The 25876-nt window shown below is 46.7% G+C and overlaps 1 protein-coding gene across 1 annotated transcript in view; it reads left to right on the top strand.

Annotated features, from left to right (window-relative positions):
• The window catches only part of Stk32b (serine/threonine kinase 32B), a 239953-nt gene that overhangs the window by 67651 nt on the left and 146426 nt on the right, over positions 1–25876 (top strand). The window contains exon 3 of the mRNA XM_041636396.1: positions 10437–10588. Within this exon, the coding sequence (XP_041492330.1) occupies positions 10437–10588 (152 nt within the window). The remainder of the gene's footprint in view (positions 1–10436; positions 10589–25876) is intronic.

The following is a 25876-nucleotide window of genomic DNA, read 5'->3' as shown; positions in this document are numbered from 1 at the left end:
ATCTGGTTCTTGGCACCTGTTGTCTTGAGTATTGATATCTTAAAACTCACAGTTATAGTTCATCTTTTAGAAACTCACAGTTATAGTTCATCTTTTAGAACTCCCAAGCTCCCCGACGTCTCTTTGTAAGTCAGTGTGTAGCAATGTCTTACAGGCGCTCGAATTTTGGGGGAATACACATTAATGTCAGGTGACTGGGCTGAGGATGGCTTAATTTCAGGGACCAGAAGGTGGCTTTGTTCTGATTGAAATACCAAATTCTGGCCACCTTTGTGGTTAATTTTGATTAAGTCTCGAGGGTGCCCTTAGCTGTGGTGGAACCAGGCTGCCACAGGGCGAGACCCTTCTCACAGGGAGTGAATGCTCGGAGCTTTGCTCTCTGCCTGCCACCATTTATAGAGGTGGGCAGTCCTTGGGCTTCCCACAGGTCAGGGAACCCTGATTACTCTTCGAGCAGATGAGGGAGGGGGACTTGATTGGGGGAGGGGGAGGGAAATGGGAAGCGGTTGTGGGGAGGAGGCAGAAATCCTTAATAAATAAATAAATTAAAAAAAAAAGCTGCAAAAAAAAAAAGAGTTCATTGTGAAGGATGACAATGCCTGGCTATCAGTAGGTGCACACGCATATGGACACGCAGCAATCACATTCCACACACACTGCGGAATCAGTCTCTTCTCCCATGTGCCCCTAAAGTAAATAGCTTCAGATTACTGAATTGAGAAAGAAGTTAAGGGAAGAACCTATTTGGGTCTGAGTTCTCGGGTAGTTGAGATAGCAGATAGGTTTCTGAACACTTGGTAAAAATACTTTAGATTTTGGATGAGACTGACTTATATCAGCTGTGGTCACCCGGGTCAGTGAGTGAACAGACACCCTCAGCTTGGGGTCACGTTTCTAACATAGATGGGTTATGAAAGGTCACAGAAGGTACTGAGCTCCCATTGCTGTTCAGCACACTTCTTATGGAAACACCATTCCTCCCTTCAGAAGACACACCCCTACTCCCTGGAGTCCAGGGTAGCTGTCAATCACCATCTTTGTCATGTGCCACCAGAGATGGGTTGGACCTGGCCATGGGCTGAAGGCTCAAAGGCTTACATGACTCAAGCCCCAGCGTTGATGGTTCTTCAGTGGAATCTTCCCTGAAGTATCAGAAAACAGGCTCACTGCGTGGGTGGCCATTTTCCCCACAGTGGATGATGTTTAAGGCTTTTCAAATGGGGGAAAGAATGAGGCTCCAGGCAAAGAAAGAGACAGACACAAGTTGGGGGAGTTGTTAGTCAGATGGGCAAGCCAAGCACTGGTTCTGCTCACCCCGGTCCAGGACCTGTTGATGACTCCAGTCCCTAAGGGCTCCCCTTGACCTCTGATAACCGAGCAACAGAAGCAAGTCTAGGGGGAGGTGGTCCCTTGGGCATGGACTTGAACACCAATGGGGCTGAGTTCTGTTCAGGTGAGGGTGGAGAGAGCCTGTGGGAAAAGCAACTCAGGAGTCCCCCTGACAGTGCCATTCAAGATGGGCCTTCTGTATGAGGACTGCCGGACTGATGCCAAACAAATCAAACTTCTTAGCCTGGCCAGAGGCAACCTGTGCATAAAATCACAGAAAGTGGCCTGGAGTTACACGATAATAGCCCTCTATGTTCCTCAGAGGGAGATTCTGGATAAAGCTGAGCTGGCGTTGTCCGGACGATAACCCAGACTCAATATTGCCTTGTTATGCACAGAGACAGGCACTCCCCATACACAAGCCCAGGTCAGCTCTCTTAGCCCCGGCTGCCCGCTCTGCACAGCTGTGTATGAACGCAATGTGGAAAAGCACTTGATTAGCAGCAGAAAAACCAGCTTAGCATTCAGACAGCAGCAGCTCTACCTAAGACTGCCGTGGCAAGGACCCTGCAGGTGCAAAGGCCCCCAGGCAAGCACAGAGGTGTCTGAGGGCACATGGTGCCCCATGTCTACCTGATGCAAAAAACCGTTTCTAGCAGGCGGGACTTGGACTATGTGGTTGCTCCGTTCAGGAAACTAAGTCAGTTAATTAAGTTGTGAAGCAACATTTTGTGTATGAGCATTGGCTGGCAGTTTTGGCCCAACCACAAGCCTCTGGGCAAGACGCCGGACTTCCCCGGATGCTGTTCTTATGTCAGAATCCTTTTTAGAAAGCTTGAAGGAGATGCCTGCATGAGCTGCCCTTGTTCTCCCAGACATAGTGAGGAAGGATGGAATCCACTTGTTTGTAACGAAATATTTATTCCTTCCATATTAATTAGTGCATTTGGGTAGAGGCATTCTTGGAGGAGACTGTGGTTCCAGGAAATGACTTAATAAGTCTTTAATTGCCACAGGAGATGTGGGCTCTCTCACAATGCCTCCAACCTCGGCCTGGGGCCAATGACGCTTTCCTGACAAAGATACTTCCTTCCCCAATCAGAAGGCAGGCCTCCCTGCATGTCCACATCTTTGTCATTGTCCACAGTGAGTGATCCCTTGGCTCTGTATCCAATCTAGCTCACCCCACAGGACACTAGGAACACAGGCACAAGGCATGGATGTCCCATAACACCCCATTATTGTCAGAGAGAAGGGGAGGTGGAGATGGAGACAAGGTATATCCTTTAAAAGTAAGCCCTTATTGATCTGCTTCCTCCAATCAGGCCCCATCTGCCTATAGTGCATTCATCTATGAAATCACCCATAGGTTAACAATGATGAGATTATAACTGTCAGGGTGCAGTCACTGCTTCATGACTTCACCATCTGGGGATCAAGTCTTAACAAACAAGTCTCTGGGGGCATTTTATATTTTCACCAACTACCATACCCTGAGTCCATTATGGAGGGAAGTCAGGGCAGAAACTCAAGGCCAGATCCTGAAGGCAGGAACTGAAGCAGAGAACATGGAGGAACATGGGTTACTGGCTTCTTCCTCATGACTTGTTCAGCCCACTTTCTTACAGCACCAGGACCACCACCCAGCTCAGGGTGGCACCATCCTAAGTAGATTGAGCCCTCTCATTTGCAATCATCAATCAAGAAAATGCCCCACAGGCCTGCCTGTGGTACTTCCTCAACTGAGTTTCTTCCTCCCATGTGTGATAGGATGCCCATATGTATGCTGTAAATATGTCTTATTACCATTGATTCATAAAGAATCTTATTTGGCCAATAGCCAGGCAGAATATAGCTAGGCGGGAAATCCAAAGAGAGATAGAGAGAGAAAAAGAGCAGAGTCTGGGAGGTGCCAGCAGCTACCAGAGAAGCAAGATGTGAGGTATCAAGCAACAGGCCTCATGGTAAAATATAGAATAGAAACGGGTTAATTTTAGTTGTAGGAGTTAGTTAGTAATAAGCCTGAGGTAATAGACCAAAAATTTGTAATTACTATTAAGCCTCAGAATGGTTTATGGGAACTGGTGTGCGAGAGAGAAACTCCAGTTATACATATAACTAGCTTGTGTTAAGATGACATAGAACTGTTCAGCACTGCAATAAAGCACAAAACTCTGTGAGCTGTGTGTACTCTCCCTTTAGGGATGAAAAGTTCGCAGGTATTAGCAGAAGTGGCCTCCACAGCTTCCCATGCACACTGGGGAATAGACTCCACAGGCAGAGTTCTGGGCCTGGATTGGCTGTGGTTCTCCAGAGATGTACATTCAATAGATTGTGGTACACTCAGAAAGAGCTTGGTCAAGGAGCTGGTTCAGAGGATTAAGAAAGCCAAGAAATGGTAGCACACAGGAACCAGGTACACCAATAGAACTGGTAAGTAGTGGATCCCGGAAAGTGGTGGGATGGATGCTGAGAGAGCTCCACTTTTCACTCAGGGTGCTTGAAGGTGGGTCTCAAAAGGGAGACACTGATGCAGAGTTGGGACCCACTCTTATGGACCCAGGTAAGAAGGGGGACACTTTAGGCTCACAGTGGGGGGGTCCAACCTCAGTTCCCAACTCATGCTAACTTCTGTTTTAACGTTACCCGTCCTTGCAGGAGCTTGTGATGGTTGAGCTGCCGAAGGGTAATGAGAGTCTCGGCTAGAAAGAGGGTAATGAAAATGTAGCCAAACAAGAAGTTTCCAAAACATTCTTATACTTTTGCCCAACCCTGACTACACACCAGCATTCTCTACAACACCTAAAACACTACCACCACCACTGCCACCACCAATAACAACCAAACCAAACCAATCCAGCCAAACAAACAACCAAAACCCACAAAATTCACCGGTCCTCTGAAATGTCTGGGATGCTCATGCGTCAAGGCTGTCAGTCCTGGGGACCACAGGATGCTGGTCATGTGTGGCTTTCCCGTGTGCATCATCCTCCTGATGGCTCGGAAACCTTTGCCACGTTGCTGGAGTTACATGCACTTGGCACACACTTTCCTTAGCAAATCCCAGGGTCTATGCCAGCCAATGTTTGTTTATTTGTCTCAATACATCACAGTGACTAATGATAACCTCAAAACCCAATTGATTTCTACTAATGAGAAGTTAATTGGGGGCTTGCCTTGTGGACAGCTTAAGGTGGCTTTGGTCAGACAGCTTGTTCTTGCCTCATTAACTATGATTTCCTGTAGACAAGGCTTAGGGCAGCCTGACTGAGGAGTATCAGTGCCTCCTAAGACCTAGTTTTAGAGTTTCAAGTCAGATACTACCAGGACCTAGGCAGAGTGACAACAGGTGACAATGCCGATCTTCAGCCCTGATCACCTGCCCAGCACAGGGTCCATGTGTGACTTATTTCAGTGGATCTCTTCATGGCATGGCTGTCTTGAGGATTAGCACTAGAAGGAGCTGTCCCAGGTCTCTAGGGCTGGTTTCAGGCACTGATATGTCCATCTCCCTTCAGTTCTTCTGTGCAGGTGTTACTGAGCTGTTAGGGTCCTAGCAGTATACTGGCAGCCCTAACCAAGTAGACTAGGCCACCCATTCTCAATAGGCCAATGAAACTAACAAATAACTAAAAGTCAGAATAAGGGCATTTATTCAGTGTGGCCATAATGGCAAGAGCAAGAAATAAGGTGACACCCCCAAGTTCATTTTCAGGGTTCTGACATGAGGTTTAGACTTAAATAGAGAGACAGGGGTATACATAGCTAAGCAGCCCTGGTCAAGGTGTGCTCCTGCCCACCACTGACCCATCATTGTCTTGGGTCCAGTATCTTCTGGTCTAAAAAGTCAGAACTGTGTGAGGTCACTTTATGGAAGACAAATTCCTTCCCTGGCTGGTTCCAGGCTCTATCTTTTTTCTTCCAGCGTGAGATTGTTGGGGAAATTCCAATCCCATGGGGACCATTGTTCCAACAGCCAATAGGAGCGTCACAAGCGTCTCTTTAGAATATCTTTCTTCCTGTCACAATGGGTACACTTCACTTTCATTCCTCCATATTCAGTTTTCATAAAAGAAGACCTTCACCTTCCTGGTTAGGTATATTCCTTGGCATCTGTCCCTAGGCTACTGTGAGAAGGACTGGCTTGTTTCCTGATCTCTGCCTCAACACATTCGTTAGTACCTAGAAAAGCGGATGAATTTTATATGTTGCTTTTGTACTTTCCAACTTTGTTGAAGTGTTTATCAGAGCTAAGGGTATAATAAGAGTATAGGATAATATTGTCTGCAAATAAAGATAATTTGAGGAGGTAGAAAGACAGTTCAGTCTATGAAATGCTTCCTCAGAACCCAAGTTTCACAAGAGTGTTGAGCATGGTGGTATGGGCTTGTAAGCCCTGCACTAAGGAAACAAGACAAGTAGATCTCCAGGGCTCCCTGACTAATCAGGCTGGCCTACATGGTAAGGCCCAGGCCAAAGGAAGGCCGTGTCTAAAACTGAAAAGCTAGAAGTTGAAGAACAGTCTAAGATTGTCTGTCCTACAGTCTCTACACACATACAAGTGGGAACACACCAAAAGAAAGCATAGAAAAATTTTAAACTCATCTTTTTCTATTTATATTACATTTTATTCTTTCTTTTGTTTTATGACTGGGTAAAAATTTTAGCATTGTGTTGAATGAGATGGAAGACAGTGAACACCCTTGCCTGGTTCTCGATTTTAGGATGAATGTTTTCAGAATTTCCTCATTTAGTATAATGATGGCTGTGAGTTTTTCAAATATAGCTTTGATTATGTTGAGTTATGTTTTTTCTTGTCATAATTTCTCCAGGGACTTTTAAGGCCTTTTATGCATCTACCAAGATAATCTCATGGTTTTTATCCTTGATTATATTTACATGTCATATTATACCTAACTGATTTATTCATGTTGAGCTGTCCTTGCTTTCCTGTGATGAAACCAATGCATTGTGATGAACGAAAATTTTTGAAACAGGTTCTTAAAATTGGTTTTCAGGAATTTCATTGATGATTTTTTTTATATCTGTGAACACTGGGAAATTAATCTGTAGCTCCCTTTTTGTTGTACCCTTCACTGTTTACTGCTACTGTTTAAAACACAGTGATTCTGGTTCTGTAGAAAGAATTTGGTAACGTTTATTTTCTACCTTATGGAAAAATTGGAAGAGTGTTGACATTTTTCTCTAAAGGCATGGCAGAATTCAATATTGAATCCCAGGATTTTCTGAATAATGAGACAATTGTTGCTTCAATTTGATTGTTATACATCAATACATGTGCATTGTGTGCATGTCTGTTTCCTGCAGAGTTCAGACAAGGGCTTCAGATCCCAGAGAACTGGAGTTGCAGAAAGTTTGAGCCACCACGTGGGTGCTGGCAACAAATCTCTGCAAGGGCAACAAATGCTCTTACCTATTGAACCCATCCCCCAGCCCCACTATTTTGGGGTCTGTATGATCTCTCTATTGATGAAAATGGAGTGTTGAAGTCACCTGCTACTATTTGGCTTAGACTTTCCTATCCTGTTTTCTGGTTTTTTTTTTTGTTTGTTTTGTTTTGTTGTTTTTTGCTTCTGCTTGCTTGGAATGTATTTTTCTATCCTTTGACTCTCAGTCAGTGTTTTGCCAATGAGGTATATTTCTTCTAGAAAACAGCTGATTTGTATGTTTTGATCCAGTGAGGTAGTCTTCATCTTTTTTTTTTTAAAGATTTATTTATTTATTATGTCTTCAGTGTTCTGCCTGCATGTTTGCCTCAAGGCAGAGGAGGGCACCAGATCTCATTACAGATGGCTGTAAGCCACCATGTGGTTGCTGGGGATTGAACTCAGGACCTCCAGAAAAGCAGCCAGTGCTCTTAACCTCTGAGCCATCTCTCCAGCCCTAGTCTTCATCTTTTAATCACATTGTTAAGACCATTTATATTTATAATTTTTAATCAAGAAGCATTGCTGGTTCCTATAATCTTTTTGATTCTCTTGTTGAATTAATGTATTTTTCTTTTTTCTCTCTTAGTCACTTCAGGGGATTCCTAGATAACGGAGTTGGGAATGTTCGACGCTTTCCTAGTTATGCTTTTGGTTATTTCTCTCACTGATTCTTTTCTATGCATTCCACGTGTGCCCACCTCTTTTCTTTCTGTGTAGAAACCCTTCAGCTATTTTCCAAAGCCCTGTCTTGGTGCTCATAGATTACTTAAGTCATGTTTCTTGTGGAAGTTATTTTTCCATAAACTTTGAAAGGTAACTTTTCTGGATACAGCATTCTTGGTTGGTAGCTATTGCTCTCAGAACTTGGATGAGGCCACTCTGTGCTTCTCTGGATTTTAGCATTTTTCTGAGTGGTCTGAGATGATTTTGATGAATTTGCTATTGCATGTTTTTTTTCTCTTGTGGCTAAAATACTGGATCTTTACTCTGTAGTATTACATTCTAGCTATAGTATGATGTGGACAATTTGTTTTTCTGGTCATGTATGTTAAGGGTTCTTAATACCTTCAGTACTTGTGGTCCATGTCTTTCCTTTGGTTTTACAATTTCTCTTCTGTGATATCACTGGGTAGGTTTTTCTCTGCATTTAGCTCCATTTTTAACCCTGTGGTTTTTTAATATTTTGATCATGTTTCAGAGTTCTTGAATGTTGTAGCCACAGTTATTTCTTTTTCTTGGTTGCTGGTTGAATATAATATTTCCTCAGTCTTGTTTCCAATGTTGATATTTTTTATTCTTCTTCAATTGGTCTGTAATGATTTTCACTGCTTCATTTGGTTGGTTTATTGACTTTTCATTTACAACATTTCTGAGTATTTTTTTTAAATTTTTTTCATAATCTTAATTTTCCATTCACACTGCTAGTTTTGCTATTCAGCTCCTGAATTGACTTCCTTACTTTATTCATCTGCTTGTTTACACCCTCTTTGAAGTTATTTATAATTTCTTAAAGTACACTTTCAAATTCTTCAGCAGTTCAATTATTTTGTTAATTTTAGTTTGAGCTAGTACGGCGTAATAACCTTTAAGATCAGTCATATTACTTTTTTTTGTATGAGTCATGTATTTATGTTTAGAAACTGGTAAACTAGGATTGAATATCTCAGAGGGAGACAGCCCACCTCCCAGCTTTCCTCTGTTGGGCGGGCAGTCTGCTGTCCACGACAGTGTTCACAAGACACAATCTACACCTCTTCTAGCTCTCACGGAACTGAACAGGTTTCAGAAGCGCCTGCTCAGTTAGTCATCAGAGGGAAGGCTCTTCCTGAAACCATGCATCTGGGGATTTGTTTCACATCTGTTGAGATGCAGAACAGTGCCGTCTTCCTTCAGTCTCCCATCTTCCCGTCTCCTGTTTGGTTTCCAGTCCCCTTCTCAGAATGCAAATGAGAAGCAACAGAAACAAGAGGCCCTGATTGGTGACATTATCCACCCACTGCTGTCTGCCTTCAGACATGGTCTCAGGGCTTCTGGAGCCAGCCTGAATCCCCACCAGACAGAGCCCCAAGAGGCCTTCGTGCACTGCACGATCGCGTCCTCTTACTCTGTGTCTCAAATTTACTGCACAGTGAAGAATCACAGACCTTCAACTTCATGCTACTGATTTCGCTGCTTAGGAAGACAGTATTTGGGAGGTTTAACAGCATGCCCTATTTAGTACATTGAGATTCAGGTGACTTTTACAATCCTGGGGCACTCCACTTCCTTGATATCCTGTTGCTTCTTTCCTGGGGTGCAGGATGAACTTTGAAAGACTCAATTCAGACAGATGTTCAGAAGAACATCTGGAGTGGCCAGGGGGAAAGCAGTTTAAGATGCTGGAGTGTCCGATAGACGTTAAGACAAGGAAGTGAATGCTCCATGGAGGAGGAGTATGCAGCTGGGACTCCTCGCATTTTAGAGGAGCAGGAAGCAGAGGAAACAGGAAGTGTATCTGGGCTGTAATACCCAAGGTCCGGTCTTAATAAACCATTTCCTCCATCAAGGCTTATCACCTAAAAATTTTACAACCTTCCAAAATAGCACCATCTGCTGGGGACCAGGTGTTCAAATACATAAGCCTATGGGAGTCATTGCATATTCTAAACACTATCCCTGGTCCCCACAATGTCATGGTTATCTCATACTGCAAAATACATTCATTCCAACCTCAAAAGTCCCCATGGTCCTTTTCTGTCCCCACACTTCAAAAGGCCAGAGTCTCTTCTAAGGCTCAATACATCCCAACTGTAAACCTCTATCAAATAAAAACAAAATCAAGTCACACATTTCCAATATACAAGGCACAGAACAAACATTCCAATCACAGAGGAGAACTGAAGGGTTACAAGGAAAAATTGAACCAAAGCAAGATTGAAACCCATCATGACAAACACAAGTTCTCAGCCCTGCATGAAGCATCTGAGGCTTGTGCTGGCATCATGTGGCCTTCGGCAGGCTCAGGTTTTCTGATCCCTTCTTCAGTTTTGCTGCCTGCGCACAGAAAGCTTCTCTCTTGGGCTGTCTCCCCCTCTGCTCCTCCAGGTTTCCTCAAGTGTCCCAGGAATGAGGTCACTGGGGCAGGGTGTGTAGTAGGTACATACAATAGCTATGGTGTAATCACAGGATCGGACAAAGCATGCGTGCCCAAGTGTCCTGTGGCTGTACTCTCTGGAGGTGAGGTTTGTACTGTGATTGCACAATGTGTCCTGGGTTGCAGCTTCTGGAATCTGAGGGGATCCACAGCATGGGTGCATGCATGCCTGGGTCATAGTCTGTGGCCTGTGTACTTGGAAACTGTAGCCACTAGTGCCTTTTTTGGACTGTGCACTTTTAGAGGGCAGGACTGCTCCTTCCATCTTCTGAATCTATGGCTGCATTTACAGTGTTGAGTGAGTCCGCAGTCAGCGCTCACTGCTCACATTTAAATGCCAAATCTGGTCCAGTGCCTCCCTGGTAGATGCAGAGAGGCTTAGCCAGGCTGCTTTGCGAGCAGGTGTTTGGGATGGATGAAACCCAGACATGGACTGGAATGTCAGTGAGGGCTTGCCGTTCCTCCTCCTCCTCTTCCTCTCTCTCCACTTGTTCTGACAGTTGGTCCCTCGGGCTGCCTTGCAGGTATGCATCGTGCAGAAGCGAGACACGAAGAAGATGTATGCGATGAAATACATGAACAAACAGAAGTGCGTGGAGAGGGATGAGGTGCGGAACGTGTTCCGGGAGCTGCAGATCATGCAGGGATTGGAACACCCATTCCTGGTGAACCTGTGGTGAGTGGGGAAGTTGCTGACCCCCTGAGGGTGCTGTCCTGGCACTGCCAGAAGGGAAAGGATCCAGGGGTCTGGGTTTACAGCCTCCCGAATATTCTGTAGGGTTTGTTTACCAATGAACCTTTAAGCATTTATTTTAATTCTGTTCTCTGATTGAACAAACCAGAGTTGAAAACAGATTTTGCGTGTGTGTGTGTGTGTGTGTGTGTGTGTGTGTGTGTGTATGTATTTTGTGTATGTACATTTGAGGATGTATGTAGTAGGTTTCATGAGAGTGGTAAATAGTATTCGGTGTTCTAGAAAGCCCCACACATTGTGCTAATGGCAAGAAGGACCTGGAGCCCATGTTTCATTCAATATAGCAAGTCTACCCTGAATGGAGGTGCTAAATTCCAGCTCCTGATTCTGACACCCCACCTGGTATAATCCATGTTTCTGGAACTTTCTCTCCATTCCATCCCTGATCGTTATCTCCGGTTGAATTTGCATTCTAGAAATGCCTACCTGCTGATGATTGCCTGCCTCTGGGCCTATGCACGTGATATTTCCTTTTGCATCAGTCAGGTACTCCAAAGTCCTCCACAGTTCCTGAGGCTTCCCTCGGGAATTCCAGGCAGGCACCCTCCTAAATTCCTTTCTATTACTCTATTATTATCTCACAGATGGGGCCACTGAACTAAGTTACTAGTAAGCGGAGAGATGGGACTTGAAGGCACACTGTCTGCTTTGTGGCCTCCACCTAACTGGATACTTGTTTGCCAGATGCACTTCCTTCTTCTCCTTGGCAGACTTCTCCCATCTTTTTACCCTGGGTGGCCTTTCTGCCCACCTAGAAGTATGACCAGTATGGAGTTATTTGTTGGGTTTACAGGGGCACCCTGCCTTGTATTAATTGCATGCCAGCTCTGGAGTTCATTTCGTGGAGGGTGAATTACTGCAGCCTTGGGAAGGCTTGCTCTCATCACTCTTCCCCGCTGACAGACTCTGTGATTGGCACCAGCAGAAGCCTAGCATTGATTAGTTTCCATGACAGCTTTGCCTCTGTGGAATGAATAATCTGTGCTCCTGAGCTGTGATAACCCAAGCCAAGCTGTCAAATGCAATATTTTTACCTGCTCAAAGTGAAGCTGTGCTACTCTCCTGGGATTAAGACAATCCTGGTAAAGGAGAAAGAGGAAGAAGATCTGCAAGACAGAAAGTGGTGGTAGGGTAGTGTCTGAGTGAGTCCTGGGAAGGGACAGGATGAGGGAAGGGGATAAGGTGGCCCAGTATTCTACCTCCAAGCCTGATCTCACCGGTTCTTATGCCAATCCTATAAATATCAGCAAGGAGGCAGCTGTGGACCTAAGAGGTCCCAAACCAGACCCTAATTTTGATGAGGAGATGGAGACTCAATAATCTGGAGAATCATAATCTGACAGAATTGTGTACTTCTAGGAGGAAGAGATTGAAAGTCATAGAAGATGGAAGAGAGAAGAGGAAGAGAGATGGGGGAGGGAGGGAGGGAGAGGAAGTGAAGGAGAGAGAGAAGGAGAGAGAAGAGAAGGAAAAGGGAGAAAGAATATATAATGCTGATGTCAGCAAGACAGGAGAGAAACCATCACCCTCACCAGAACTGACCACACTGGCTGCCTGGTCCTGGAATCTTGTCCCCCAGAGATGGGACCAGCAAGCAGCCCAGTATATGGCCCTTCCATGCCAGCTTGCACTGGGGAAGGCACGGACCTTGAGAAGAAGTGCACGCACCTTTCTGTGTCTGTTTCCTCATCTGTAAAGCCCAAGGGAAAGGATGGTGATGCCAGGGTGTTGTTTACTGACCAAGTGAGTGATGAGAAACAACTAAACTGCTCAATATTGGACAGGGTACCACTTCCAGGCTGGCTCTGGTTGAGCATCCCTCCATGGGGTCACTTCCCACCTTCCTACATGGATGTATCTCCTCCTCTCCCCTTCACCATTGGACTTGAAGACTCTGGAAGATGTACACTGGGTTTCAGGTACCAGGTTACTGGCTTCATTCACAGTTGGTGGGTAGGCAACTTATTCACATTTCCACAGTGTGCTTGAAGTTTGTTTCCATCACGCCACTGACTGTACTCACTAGACTCACTGTGAGGAGGCATTGTAGAACTGGGTAAAGGACACACTTGCTGCCATCTAGGTAGCTGCGAGAGTGAGCCCCCTACAGGACAGGAGGAGGATGGGTCCTGAACCTTCTATGAGTAGACATGACAAATCAAGACCCATATGTCCATATACCTCCCTGAAACTTTTCATTAAAACAAGATTATGGGAAGCGTTTAAAGACAGCTTATCTGGCGGGAGCAGGGAGATGAGAAGAAGGTGGAGGAGGGAACTGGAAGCCCCCAAGAGTCTGTGACAAAAAATATGCCCTTTGTAGAAGACAGCCACCATTTCCTTAGAAGTAATTTCAGCTCCCAAACTAGTGTGTGCACCCAACACCACAGTCAGCCTTCGCCAGTCTTTCTGACAGGGAAAATCTTACTGAAATGCTGATCTGATTTGCAGATGAAGCATCACTGTCGATCCCGAAAGTCCACAGAACAATATCCTCCAAGGCTGGGCTCTGATCCAGTGTCTAGTCTCTCTTGCCCTTCTGTCCTTGCTACCACCTTGGCACATTTTGCTGCACACACATCGAGTAGTCTGTAACTCAGTGGTAACAAGGACCCAGTGCGCTCACCTCTCCAGGCCCTCACCCACCTCTTCTGCTGCTGGAACTCCACTACTCAGGGGTTTCCTGGGAAGGCCTGCTCTTTCTCCTGCAAGCATCCACGTGATAGGCAATTGTGCACTAGATTCCTGGTGGAGGTTGGCACTGTCTTGATTTCTAAGTGTCCAGAGATGGAATAGCTCTGCATCCTCCCTTAGTAGTGTTCCCCTTGTGGAGGGGCCCAGTCCTCCTCCTTCACTGTGTCTCTTATGTCTGGTACACAGGAAATTCGGCTGTTCAGTATTATTATGGTAACCAGGTGCTGAGGTAGATATGGTGCCAGAACTGAGTGCAATCATCACCTCTATCCCACAGCTGGCAGAGGACAGAAGTCAGGCCCATTCTGGCAGCACCACATAGCCCTTTCCTGTGCCATACTGACTAGTCACTCTCCCTAGCATCCCTATCATTACTAAAGCAGTGAGATTCCAAACACCTATGATGTCCTGGGGACCAAGAGGCACCCTGGTCACCCCCTGACATAGAAGAACAGTGCTGGTGAGGTTTTTATACTTCTGACTGTGATGTCATTGGCTTCCATGTATCCAGGACACTCTCATCACCATGGTAACCTTTGGGATCAGAGGAAGAGGATGTGCTGTCTTGTGCAGGGTCCTTCCTTGTCCTAACATGTGCACTGCCCTTATTGTCTCTGGCTCAAGCTTTGAAGACTCCAGGTTTCCCTTCTCCTTATGATGGTCAAGGGCTGCAGAGGGGGGGCTATGAGTGTGAGTCATACGACTCACCAGGCACCCCTTGACACTCAGAGAGCTGTGTGAGAAGCCAGTGGCCACACTGCCAATCAGGGCTCAGGAGGAGTGCAGCTGGGCAGGGGGAATGGCTGTGTATGTTAGGAAATGTAGTAATAAGGAGCGGCGGGGCTGCGTCCCCAACACCCCAGCCGCCTGCTCGGCTAGCTTATGCCCTGAAATAACAACACACAAACTGTATTCATTTAAACACTGCTTGGCCCATTCTTTCTAGGCTAATTTTCACATATTAATTTAGCCCATTTCTAATCATCTGTGTATGGCACCCCAAGGTGCGCTTACCAGGAAGATTCTAGCCTATGTCCATCCTGGGTCAGAGCTTCATCCCGGGAGCGGGGCATGGCGTCTCTCTCAGGCGTCTGCTCCTGAGAGGAGAGCTGTGTAGTCTGACCTCACTTCCTCTTCCTCCCAGCTTTCTGTTCTGTTTACTCCTCCCACCTATCCTCTAACCAATAAAATGGGCCAAGGCAGTTCCTTTATTAGCCAATGACCTTCCTCCATCAAGGAAATTACCAAGGGACCCAAAAGTCTACTAAGAAACAACACAAGAGTCATGTGCCCAAGCCAGGACTACCGGAATCCTCTGGCTGTGTTGAGGTGACACTGCATGGTGCCTTCATGCAGATTTCTCTGACAGCCTTCTGTGTTTTCCATGTGTTTTTCTGTAACTAAATCTCAGAATTAATATTGCTGCATGTTTATATTTGCTACTTTCCTCCTTGTGGTGACCAAATACCAGATGAAAGCAGCCAAAAGGGGAAGGGATTAGCTTTGGCTCACAGTTTGGGGAATTACAGTCCATTGTAACAGGAAGGGTGGGGTTGAGGCTCTGTCTGAGACAGTGAGCCCTAGTGAGATGACTTGTTTCGTCCAGGCAGACCATGAAGCACAGAATTCAGGGGGATCCAGGGCCAGGCTGTAGTTCAAACAACACACCTGTAGTTTCCCATTTGCTCCATCAGGGGACCAACTTCCAAAGACTCCACCACTTCCTCCAACAGCCCTACCAACTGAGGACCTGTGTACAAGCACACGAACCAGTAGGGACACTTCACATTGAAATCACAGCACCATGCTTTTCAATCACTGTAGTGACAGTGATTTATTGTCACTTATATGTGAGGCTTTTCCTCTTTCATCTCACTGAAGCCTCAGTACCTTATGAGCTGGACATTTTCATCTCTGTCCCACAGTTGGAGAGGCCAAGGGGGTTAAACTAATCACATGAGATTACAAGCTCACCAAAAGCAGCTCTTAAATGGGAAACCAGAGTACGCTAGTAAAATCTTAACAAACAGTTCTCTCAGGGGTAGGGAAAGGGGACAAGCCCTGGTCCCCACTGTTTTCCATTTTCTGAGAAGCAGATGCACCCATTGTTGATTTCAATCTAACAAGCTGGTGTCAGACATCATGCAAACTTCTGAAAATTTCACAGTTGATTTCCAGTGTCAATACAAACTGGCTCCTGAATAGCCTGGTGGACTCAACTCTCACCATAGTCTGGGATCTGTCAAACTTCTCTGAGTGGGCTCATAGCTAAGCCTCTAAAATAACAACATGAAAGAGGAATGCATTTCAACACAAGAGGAAAAGGGTGATGAGTAGGTGCTGGGCAGAGCAGTAAAGGCAGGAAATGGTCCGTGGTCTTGATGTGTGCATAACCATTGAAAGGCCTCAGTTTTCTCTCCTGTAAAATGGGGATAACGATCCCACCACTTCCATGCTCTGTAAGGTCAGGTCAACTGATCCAGGGGTGACAGCCTTTTGGAAATTCTGAGGTATCTCACCATGCGCATATTTACACTTCCTTTTGAGAAAGCCTGAAGCACTGATAAGGATCTATACATTTGCTGATGACTATATGCATGCAGTTGCTGGCAGGAGGCAGTGAATGAGTAGATTCAGTGACCGAGACATTGTATTCTAGGCTCATATCCCAAGGAGCGCCAACAATGCTCTGGAAAGTAATACATTTTAAGGGGAGGGCTTCACCTGCTTGAGCCAGTGCCATTAAATGGGGATGGTGGGGTCTTGGATCCCTATGTTTCAAAGTCACATGACAGCTTCTCACCACCTGCACACCCTCTCCATGGTCTCAGTCCCACAGATCTTTACGTCACAGATGCTTTCTCTACCTGGCATGATGTTTTCAGGACACCTACAAGACAGCCCCTCTGCCAATTTCACATCTCCACCATTGCCTGGCTTTTCAATCAGGCAAACCCACATCACAGCCAGCATTGTGTCTCCCACAGCTTCCCAGCGCTCTGGTTGTTCGAGGCAGAGAAGTCCGAGCATATGGCACCAGCCTCTGAAGGGGCCTGCATCACAGTGTGGTAGGGAATACTGTGTAGTAAGAAAGAGGAAGCTAGACTCAGGTCTCCCTTCCTGCTTTTATGTGACCCACATAACTTCACAAGCAGCCCACCTCAGCACCAAATTTAACCCTAATTCCCAAGGGTCCCAGACACTACTAAGACAAATCTGGAGACTGTGTCTCCAACCCGTGACCTTGGGGGACCCACTGACATCACAGTGGCATCTGATGGGATATACCAAGACCGTGCTGCCTTCAACCTGTACTTACCCTGATGCTCTCAGGGGATTGTTCCTGCACCCTGTTTTCTCCTTGCCTTGTTGACTGTAAACTTTATGCTATCAGTCATTGCTCCTTCTGAGGCTTGGCTGCTGCTCCCCGAGGAATGGAGATGTGTAGCGTGACATGGTAACAGGTACATGCTGAGCATTGCCCAGAACTCTGCGAGGTCTCTTCGGTGCTTTCTCTCTGAGTCTGATCTTAAGCACACACTTGGGTCCCCTCTCTATCACTTTCTCTCTGCAGACTTGGGCTGCTCCCCTGCACTGCCTCTCAGCCCTCCCTCCATAGATCTCCAGCTTTACATCCATGCAGAGCTGAAAGAAATGGAACAGAGTGAACACCCTTGTTGAAATAAGGAGCGGCGGGCTGCGTCCCCAGCACCCGGTCGCCCCTACGGCTAGCTTTACCTGAAATAATTACATGGAAACTGTATTCTTTTAAACACTGCTTGGCCCATTTCTATCTAGCCTCTTCTAGGCTAGCTCTCGCACCTGGACTAGCCCATTTCTAATAATCTGCTGTAGCCCACGAGCTGGCTTACCAGGAATGATCTTAACCTGCGTCTGTCTGGAGTGTGAGAATCATGGCGACTCACTGACTCAACTTCTTTCTCCCAGCCTTCTGTTCTGTTTACTCCACCCACCAAAGGGTGGGCCTATCAAATAGGCCTAGCAGTTTCTTTATTGCTTAACCAATGAAATCAACAGATTGATATATGACACTCCCACATCACACCCGTGGGTCACTTTAGGCTTAGACGAAAGACCAGGGCTCAGAGGGTGGGGGAGTTTCCCACAACATGTGGGTCATTGCATGCAGAACTCCATTGTAATGCATTTGTCGTATTCCAGAGTCTGAACAGGGTCTGCCTCCCAGGTCCATGAAGTCTCTCACCCAGCAGCTTTCAGACACTGTCAGATGCAGTAGTAGGTGCATGGGGCTGATTCAGGGCACCTTCAGTGGCAGGATTTGTACATGACAGCTTGATCAGCCCCAACACACTGGGCCTTGCCCTACATGGAGCAATTATCAGTGCCCCTAATGGGCTTCATAGCTGGGCTTAGGTTCTATTTTGAGTCATAATAGTGGTTATTGATAAACGAGAAAAGTCTTCGAAGATAGTGACTTGATCATTGTCCCCAATAATATGTGAGGACATCAGGATATTTGCTGATTCTGAAGCCAGTTGTGTACCAGACACCTTCTTCCTGGATCCCTCCTGGGATCCATCCGTACATACTCTGGCTCCTGGTCCCTGTCAGACACCATCAGAAGATTGTGAAGGAGAGCCAACAGTCAGCCTGTTTCTCCGTGGGACCACCTGGCTTCTGGCTTCATGAAGATCACTTGGCTCCATTTAGTTCCTGGGCATCTCCTGTCATGTCGTCCTGTGTTATAGAATTTTGTCCTTGAAGCAAAATTAGCCATTCTCTTCATCAGCTTATCTGTACCTGTTTCCAAGAGCCCATCATGATTGGGCCTGCTGACTATTGATTTCCTTTAGAAAAGGATTGGGGGGGCACTGAACCCTCTTCTGAGATTTCAGCTACTCCTCCCAGCAATTTGTACGTAATTCTGCCCTGATTACATGTGCCCTCCATCTCCAGGGAGCTACAAAAGTAGACAGGTTGGGGAGGTTAACTGAAGGGCTCCATCTGTGCAGTTGTGGTATGCAGCTGCGCAGTTGTGGTGTGCAGTTGTGGGGATGCCATCATCCATGCTGGGTGAAGAATTTTCAGGGCATCTGTGTAAGTAACCCAAACAAACTCGCTAGTTCTTCGGGGAGACCTTTGTTGGAAATAGACTTTAGGTTTGTTGTCAGGACCTTATAAGAACCGGGGTGGATGTTGCTATAAGGAAGGAGTGGAAGTCATTTGCATCTGCTCAGAAACAGAAACACCTGATGGTTCAGCACAGTCCCATGCTGTTGTTTGTGGCGTGTTCACTTATTTCCTCAAGTGCATTTCCCATCACCAGAGGTAGCGGGAGCTCCTGAACCAGGGTCACTCTCACCTCATTGTTCATATGGCCCCAGGAGCTATAGAAGTGTCTGTCCTATGTGGACATCTGACTACTGTCATGTTGAATCACATGTTTGCACTGACCCCTGGCTTGAGATGTGGGCATTTAGCTAGCTTGGTAGGGACTGGGATCTGCCTGTTTCCAGAGGGCTAGGTAACCCACGAAAGGATCTTACCTTTGCTATCCTTCTTCTTAGCTCCAGGACCACTTTGTATGAAGGTGAAGTTTCTCCTACAGTGAAGGTGCCAGGGCAACTTACTGAAGAACGCTGATGCATCCCCATCTCAGAAATTCTTCCCGGTCTCCTTTGTAATTCCCTCGTCCACTCTTCATATTAGATATCTGTTTTTTTGTTTTTTTTTTCTTTTTTTTCCGATTCGGCATGTAGACCTTTGCTCTGTCAATGTCCTAGGCAGATCGATGGCTAACTGCTCACCCAGCAGTAGGAAAAGTTTCACTTATAAAATGTTCTGCTATCAGATTCCTGCCTGCCTCAGCCCTTCAGCGCCCTGTCTCCTGGTTCCTGCTGATGCCAGTGGACAGCTACCCCCAGCCTCATTCCCACCAACACAGTGGCAGAAACGACCTTGCGAATCGATGCTCCCCTTCAACCATTTTGACTGACTCTGTAGCTTCCATGGGCAGGCTGTGAGGTGAGCTAATGACACAGGGACCTCCCTTGCCCACACAAGCTTCATTTTGCCTCTGAGAACCGCCTACACTCTTGGGGACATCACAAGGTCATTATTGATGTACTCTTTGCCTATATGAACCTATAGGTCAGGAAGAAACTTCAGTTGCCTTCGACTGAAAGCAATTACAAAAATACCCATGGAACTTGTGTGATGTCCTTGAATCCTCCCACCTGCCACAGCTCTGAACCAAACCCAGGTCCTTCACTGACTGACATGAAGACTGAGGTGGCACAGGAAGGTGGTTGGACCAGGTCAGCATCAAACCAAGATGGTCCCTTCCCGTGGTCAGACAGACATGCCATTTAAATGGAAGTGAGGGGTTTGTCATTGCTTCAGGGGTGTTTGATGTCATGTCAAAGGCAACCAAAGCTCATCTGCCAACTTGCTGGAGGCACTGGAGAACACAGGCAGTCCACATGACACCATGTGGGAGCTGAATGCCACCCTCCAGAGTTCTTTTACTACTACTTCCCTCCTCTCTTCCCCCCTCTTACTCCCATTTCTTTCCTGCAACACTTATGTTCTGAAACTTACAGCTACCAATGCAAACTTTTTGAAAAGGTGTGAGAGAGATCGAAAGTGCTGCTGAATACCCGTGCGTGTCCCCTGTGGGGTGGCATAGATGGGTTTGGAGACAGAGTACATTCAGTAGGTGTTTTGTGAAAATAATAATGGCAGCTGTAAGTGTCTGGAACTCTCTGCCCTCCTTCTGCATGCTGATTTCTCTTCTTCACGCTTTGAGTGATTGACCCATGTTCAGCAAGCCACCCCTGGGAAGGGCCCTCATGAAAATCAGTGCAGAGTGAGGATGTGGCCCCACCATGGGTGCATTCCAAAGGCTCAGCCTTTACTGCACCCCTGATGTGATTTGGTGCAAATCCTTAGGTGTTGGCTATGTTTTGCAATGAGCAATTCTTTGGAGCATTCTGTGGAAACATGTGTGAAACATGTCAGAGCCTGCCCCAAGAGCCAATTGTAAGGACACCTCTGTCCCCAGCTTCCGGGTGAGGGGGGAAGAGGCAGGGCCTAAAAGATGCTTTCATTCTCTCTGATTCCCAGCATCCCTGGCGATTTTGAACACAGCTCTGGCCTTCAGACAATCAGGTCAGGGGATACCTGAGTTGCTATCCCTGAGGACACAGAAGAAAAGCTGGAGGAGATGGTCCATCAGGAAGGACAGAGGTGTAGAAATAACCCTCTTGGTCCATCCTGAACATGTAGTCCGGGCCTCCACATTCACACTTGGTGATTTACAAAGTGATGATGTCACACTCTGTCCCCAACTGACAGAGAGGAGGAAGGAAGCATCAGGCAAAAGCACCAGTATGTATAGATGTAAGAGCTTGGTCTTCACATCACATTCCCTGTTGGCTTGTATGTGACTCTTGGTGTTTGAAAATAGTAAGAGGTATAAGTGTATTGCCAGACACAGCAGTTACAGGAGATCCAGGCACAGCAGTTACAGGAGATCCAGGCAGTTATAGGAGATCCAGACACAGCAGTTACAGGAGATCCAGGCACAGCAGTTACAGGAGATCCAGGCAGTTGCAGGAGATCCAGGCAGTTACAGGAGATCCAGGCAGTTATAGGAGATCCAGGCAGTTATAGGAGATCCAGACACAGCAGTTACAGGAGATCCAGGCAGTTATAGGAGATCCAGGCAGTTATAGCAGATGGGTCGCCCAGGCACAGCGGTTACAGGAGATGGCTCACTCCTGTCTTTCCCTCCTAATTATGCACTTTTGTGCAAGGCATAGTGAGAGGGAAAATCAGCCTGCATTCTTCTGGAAATTTCCATCTTGTCCACACCTGTCAGGTCTGTGTAGTGGGGGTAATGAGATTCTGATGAGCTATGTGCAGGACCAGGGTGTGGGTCTGGATGTCAATCTCAAGGAACCTCTGGGCTTAGAGGCATTTTCTAGGTGACATTACAAGCACATGGGGGCTTGGGCTGTATCAACTAAAGGTCCAGCTAGAAGCAGGCACAGGAAATGAAAAGGGTTTTAATTAGAGTGGTTATTTGTGCAGAAGCAACCTACACGAGGCAGGTTTGTATTCTCAGTGCTGAACAGGAAGCAGGGAGTTTAATAAGGTGTAGACAGAGCAGGTGCCCCAGGGACCTGTTTTAACGAGTATATTAAGTGTCTGTCATTAGCACATTTTCGTTGCTATGTGACTGGGCCCTCCTGAACATCTGAAGACACACTGGAACCTTGTGCGATGTCAAGACGGTGTCTCTAGTTTCACTTACCCTGTAAGCCTGCCCCTCGAATGCATCCACACACCTCTCTCAATTACTGCGCGCTCCAAATGAGTGGAGCTGCCTTAAAGAAGGTTTGATTTTGTTCTCTTTAAATTCAATTTCCTGTTCCCTTCTCTTTGCTTTTCCAAATTGCCTAAGCTTTAAGACATTATTAAACCAGGCAGTTTCACACTGCGCTCCACAAACAGGGCTTTCCCCAGAGCCCCCAACCCCAGCTGCTTTCTGTTGTCCCGGTCCTACATACGATAGCATTTCTCTCCCATTCCCACCCATCCATGAGCTCCTACTTGTACCAGAAAACCCTGCCCAGTTTCCCACTTGCAAAACTTCCCCAAGTCCATCTGAGGATGTCAAGGAACTCAGTTCTTGGGCTGGGGGAAGCAAAACCTATAGTTTGTAGAAAACCGGAATCCTCTGGGGGAACCATTGGGGATGTATGGAATATATATAGAGTGTGTGTGGAGTGTGATTGTGGAAACCCTGTGCAGGCCAGAAGTCCACATCAGGTGTCTTCGTCTATTGATCTCTACCCTATTTTATTTTAGCTGTTTTTTGAGGTGATCTCTCTCTGAACATCTCAGTTCAGCTACACTAGCTGACCAGTGAGCCCCAAGAATCCTGATCTCCATGACTGGCTTTGTATGTGGTGCTGAGATGTTCTCATCTTCTCATCATGCTTCCACAGGAAGCACTTTACTCTGGGAGCATCTCCCCAGCCATGCTTCTCCTTTCTGTTGGTGAACAGTGTGTGTGTGTGTGTGTGTGTGTGTGTGTGTGTGTGTGTGTGTGCCCGCCCACACGTGCACGTGTACGCATGCCTGCCTGCCTCAAACTGGATATTAAATACCCTGCAGAGGTCTAGGTCTCCAGAGGTGTTGAGGAACATGCAAGAGGTGGGACCAGGAGAGAGGCCTTTGGGTTACTAGGACACATTTCTGAAGGGAGTGTGGGACCCAGTCCCTGTCCCTGCCTCTTTCTCTCTCTCTTCCTCCTTAGAAACTGAGCATTTTTCATTATCTTGACCTCCCATGACCCTCCTGCACAGGACTGACCTCCTGCCCAGCAGCCTCCAAAACAACCTATTCCCTTTCTTCGCTGAGCACCTTGGCCTTTACTATAGTAATGGAAAGTCTTCCTCTCTGCCTTCTGGCTGCAAGGAAGTGCCAAGCAAGCCGTATTAGAGAGGCTGCCCGGTGCCGTGGGAGCAGAGACCTGAAGATGACAGGCCCAGATCTGAATTTCAGGTCACCAAACACAGGACTTCAGACAATGTACTGAGTCTCATTTGCAGAGTGTGTGAAATAGGAATAATGTACAGCTCTCAGATTAAGAGGGATGCCAGTGTCCAATAGCTCCTGCCACTTGGCCAGCTGACATGTCCCCATCACGTCCTGAATGCGTATGGATCTACACTTCTGGCTCTTCCTTCTCAGCCTTCCTTTTCTACTTGGAAGTATGATTCCTTGCTCTGAAATCGCTCTATCTATTTTTAACATTAATTTGTTTGTAGGTGATGTTGAGAGCCACCCCCATCAGTTATGAATTTGCCAAGGTAGCTGGACACGGTGGCTCTATTTTTAAAGCGGTTGCAAGTGTGAAGAGAGCTGTTTATAAGGCAGCCTCGGTGCCCAGTTCCACCCACATGCCATTCCTCCCAAGGGCTCAGGTGATGGGCAGCTCTTCAGGGATCCCACGGCAGATGGGAGAGAGTTCTTTATTAATGTATTGGCAAACACCCCATACCTCATTGCAAACTTCTGCCAATAGAAAATCTGGAGGACTTGGCTTGGCCCCAAAACTGGAGTCGGTCTTTCTTCTCCAAGTCAGGTCAGTTGTGGAGATACATGAGTTTATATATAGCTGCAGATATGGAGAGCTGGGATAAACACTGAGCCAGATGCCCCCTCTCCTCAACTTTTCCATGCCTCTGAGCCCTGGGGCAGCTCTCGGACCATGGTCTTAAAACATGTCCCCCCCCCCCCCCCCGCATTGTTCTGAGCCGTGGGGTCAGACATCAGTCAACAAAGACTGCCTAGGTGACTATGAGGCCAGAAACTCCTGATCCATGCCACTCCAGGTAGAGTGTGTGGAGCAGTTGCAGACAGAGGCCCGGCCGCTCTTTGGAACTTTTCCATGGAGGGAAGGGTGGCCAGAAAGTGCACCAAGGCTTGCTCTATAGAGACTGTGGCCTCGCCCACTAGGACATCAGGTCAGCAAATGGATGGCATTCCTTATGGATGGGGTTGGAAGAGGCACAGGTGTCCTTTGACAGGAGATAGAGGGAGGAGCGTGTAGGAGACCCTACTTGGACAAAAAGCAGCTTTATCCCTAGGTGCACTCCCACCCATGTCCCTGCCTGAGTTCATGTGCTCAACTGTATCTATGCCCTCCTGTCTGCTCTTGCTACGCTATGTAACTGCTCCTCACCCAGTCCCAGGGATCAGAGGCTACCTCACTGATAGGTATGGTGGACAGGGTGTCCTTGAGGAAGACACAGGCCTGCCTTGTTGTAAGAAAATCCCACTTAGGTCTGTGTACAGCTCAGTCATTGATGTAAACATTGTACCCAAGCTCTTAACCTATGAGAGTGGAGCAAGCAGAGGAGCAGAACGTTTCTATTCAGGACATTCTGGGTAAGGTCAGGACAGCTTCCTTCTTCTACTTCTTGAACTGATGGTTAAGAAACATGAAGCATACCACCTGTGGGGTTTGTAGTCCCTGAGACTTAGTGATCTGCAGGGCATTCTCCCTGAACTTTAGCCTTCTGGTGTCTGTGACTTTAGGAAACCTCTGGCAACCTTAGTTAAGATGCAGCTGCTGTTATCAGCGTGTCTTGGCAGTGTCAGCTTGTATGTGGTTTCAGTCACACAGTGGGTATTGACAGAACTGGCTAGTTGACTAATGTCAGCTCAGCATGCATCCCCAGGGCAACAGAGCCTGGGCTAGGGAAGTGGATGACTTGCGTTCTGCTGCTGTGATAAAACACTATGACCAAATGCAACTTATGGAAGAAAGGGTTTACTTTGGTGTCTGCTTCCAGAGGGATGAGTCCATCATGGTGGAGTAGCAGACAGCAAGCAACAGACTTTGGCAGCAAGAGCTAAGAGCTCACATTTCAACTGCAAGCTCAAAGCAGAGGAAGCAAACCAGAAGAGGCAGGGAACCTTTTAATCTCAAAGCTCATGCCCAGTGGCGCATTTCCTCCAGCAAAACTGCACTATTTAAATCTTCCCTTACAGCGCCACCAACTGGACATCAACTGCCCAAATATGGAGTCTATGTGGGACATTCTTATTCAAAACACCCAGGAAACAAATCCTACAGTGTGGGAAACCCAGGAAACAAATCCTACAGTGTGGGAAATCCTTGATCTTCAGTAAATGGGGAACTTGAGGTAGAGTCTTAGACAAGTTGGTCAACCTCTCTCAGTTTATTTCCCTCTTCCCTGAAGAAGAGATTTGTCCTCTGGTTGCAATGAAATATTGCACACTGTTCAGGACACAGAAGCTCAACAAAACATCATCTTTCCACCCCAGCTTCCCCAAGTCCATCTCCTTAGATTGCCTTCTAGTGATATTTGTTCCCTCTGAGGAATTACATTATGAATTCTCCTTTGCAGAGCTGGATTAGTGCTCATAAATTCCTTTGTCATACTAACCCATAGATCTAATCTACAGTGTCCATGACTGTTTCCTTCTTAGGCTATGACAGAACTAGCAATGGGTTGTGGTGAAATATATTCCTATATCATCATGGCCGTAAAAGAGAAACAAATAGCATGAATAAATAAACTGTCTTCTCGCACAACAATTACCTCTCCTCTGGGCAGTGGTGACTCTGGCAAGGGGACCTCAGCATATAGAGAGCTGGGGAAAGAATGCAGATAACTGAGATGCCCCATCACGAGCTGTGCACACTCCAAGCATCTCAGTAGCCCAGATCTCCTGCTATGACAAGATGCTGTCTGCCAGAGCCACTCTGCACTCATGGGGAAAGACTTGCATCAGCAACGGGGTCTGATCCTGGAGTCTACAGAACTGGGCTCGAGGACCCGGTCCGAATTTCCATTTGATCATTTCTTTGGTCTCTGTAGACCAGTGGTTCTCAGCCTTTGGGTCCCAACCTCCACAGAATTGCACATCAGGTATTTACATTATGATTCGAAACAGTAGCAAAATTATAGTTATGAAGTAGTAACAAAATAA

Source organism: Microtus oregoni, unplaced genomic scaffold, assembly GCF_018167655.1.
Source record: "Microtus oregoni isolate MIOR12 unplaced genomic scaffold, Mior012 000049F_ref0000343, whole genome shotgun sequence".
Taxonomy (NCBI): Eukaryota; Metazoa; Chordata; class Mammalia; order Rodentia; family Cricetidae; genus Microtus; species Microtus oregoni.
Note: the sequence above shows the minus strand (reverse complement) of the source record. Positions and strands in the feature narration are given on the sequence as shown.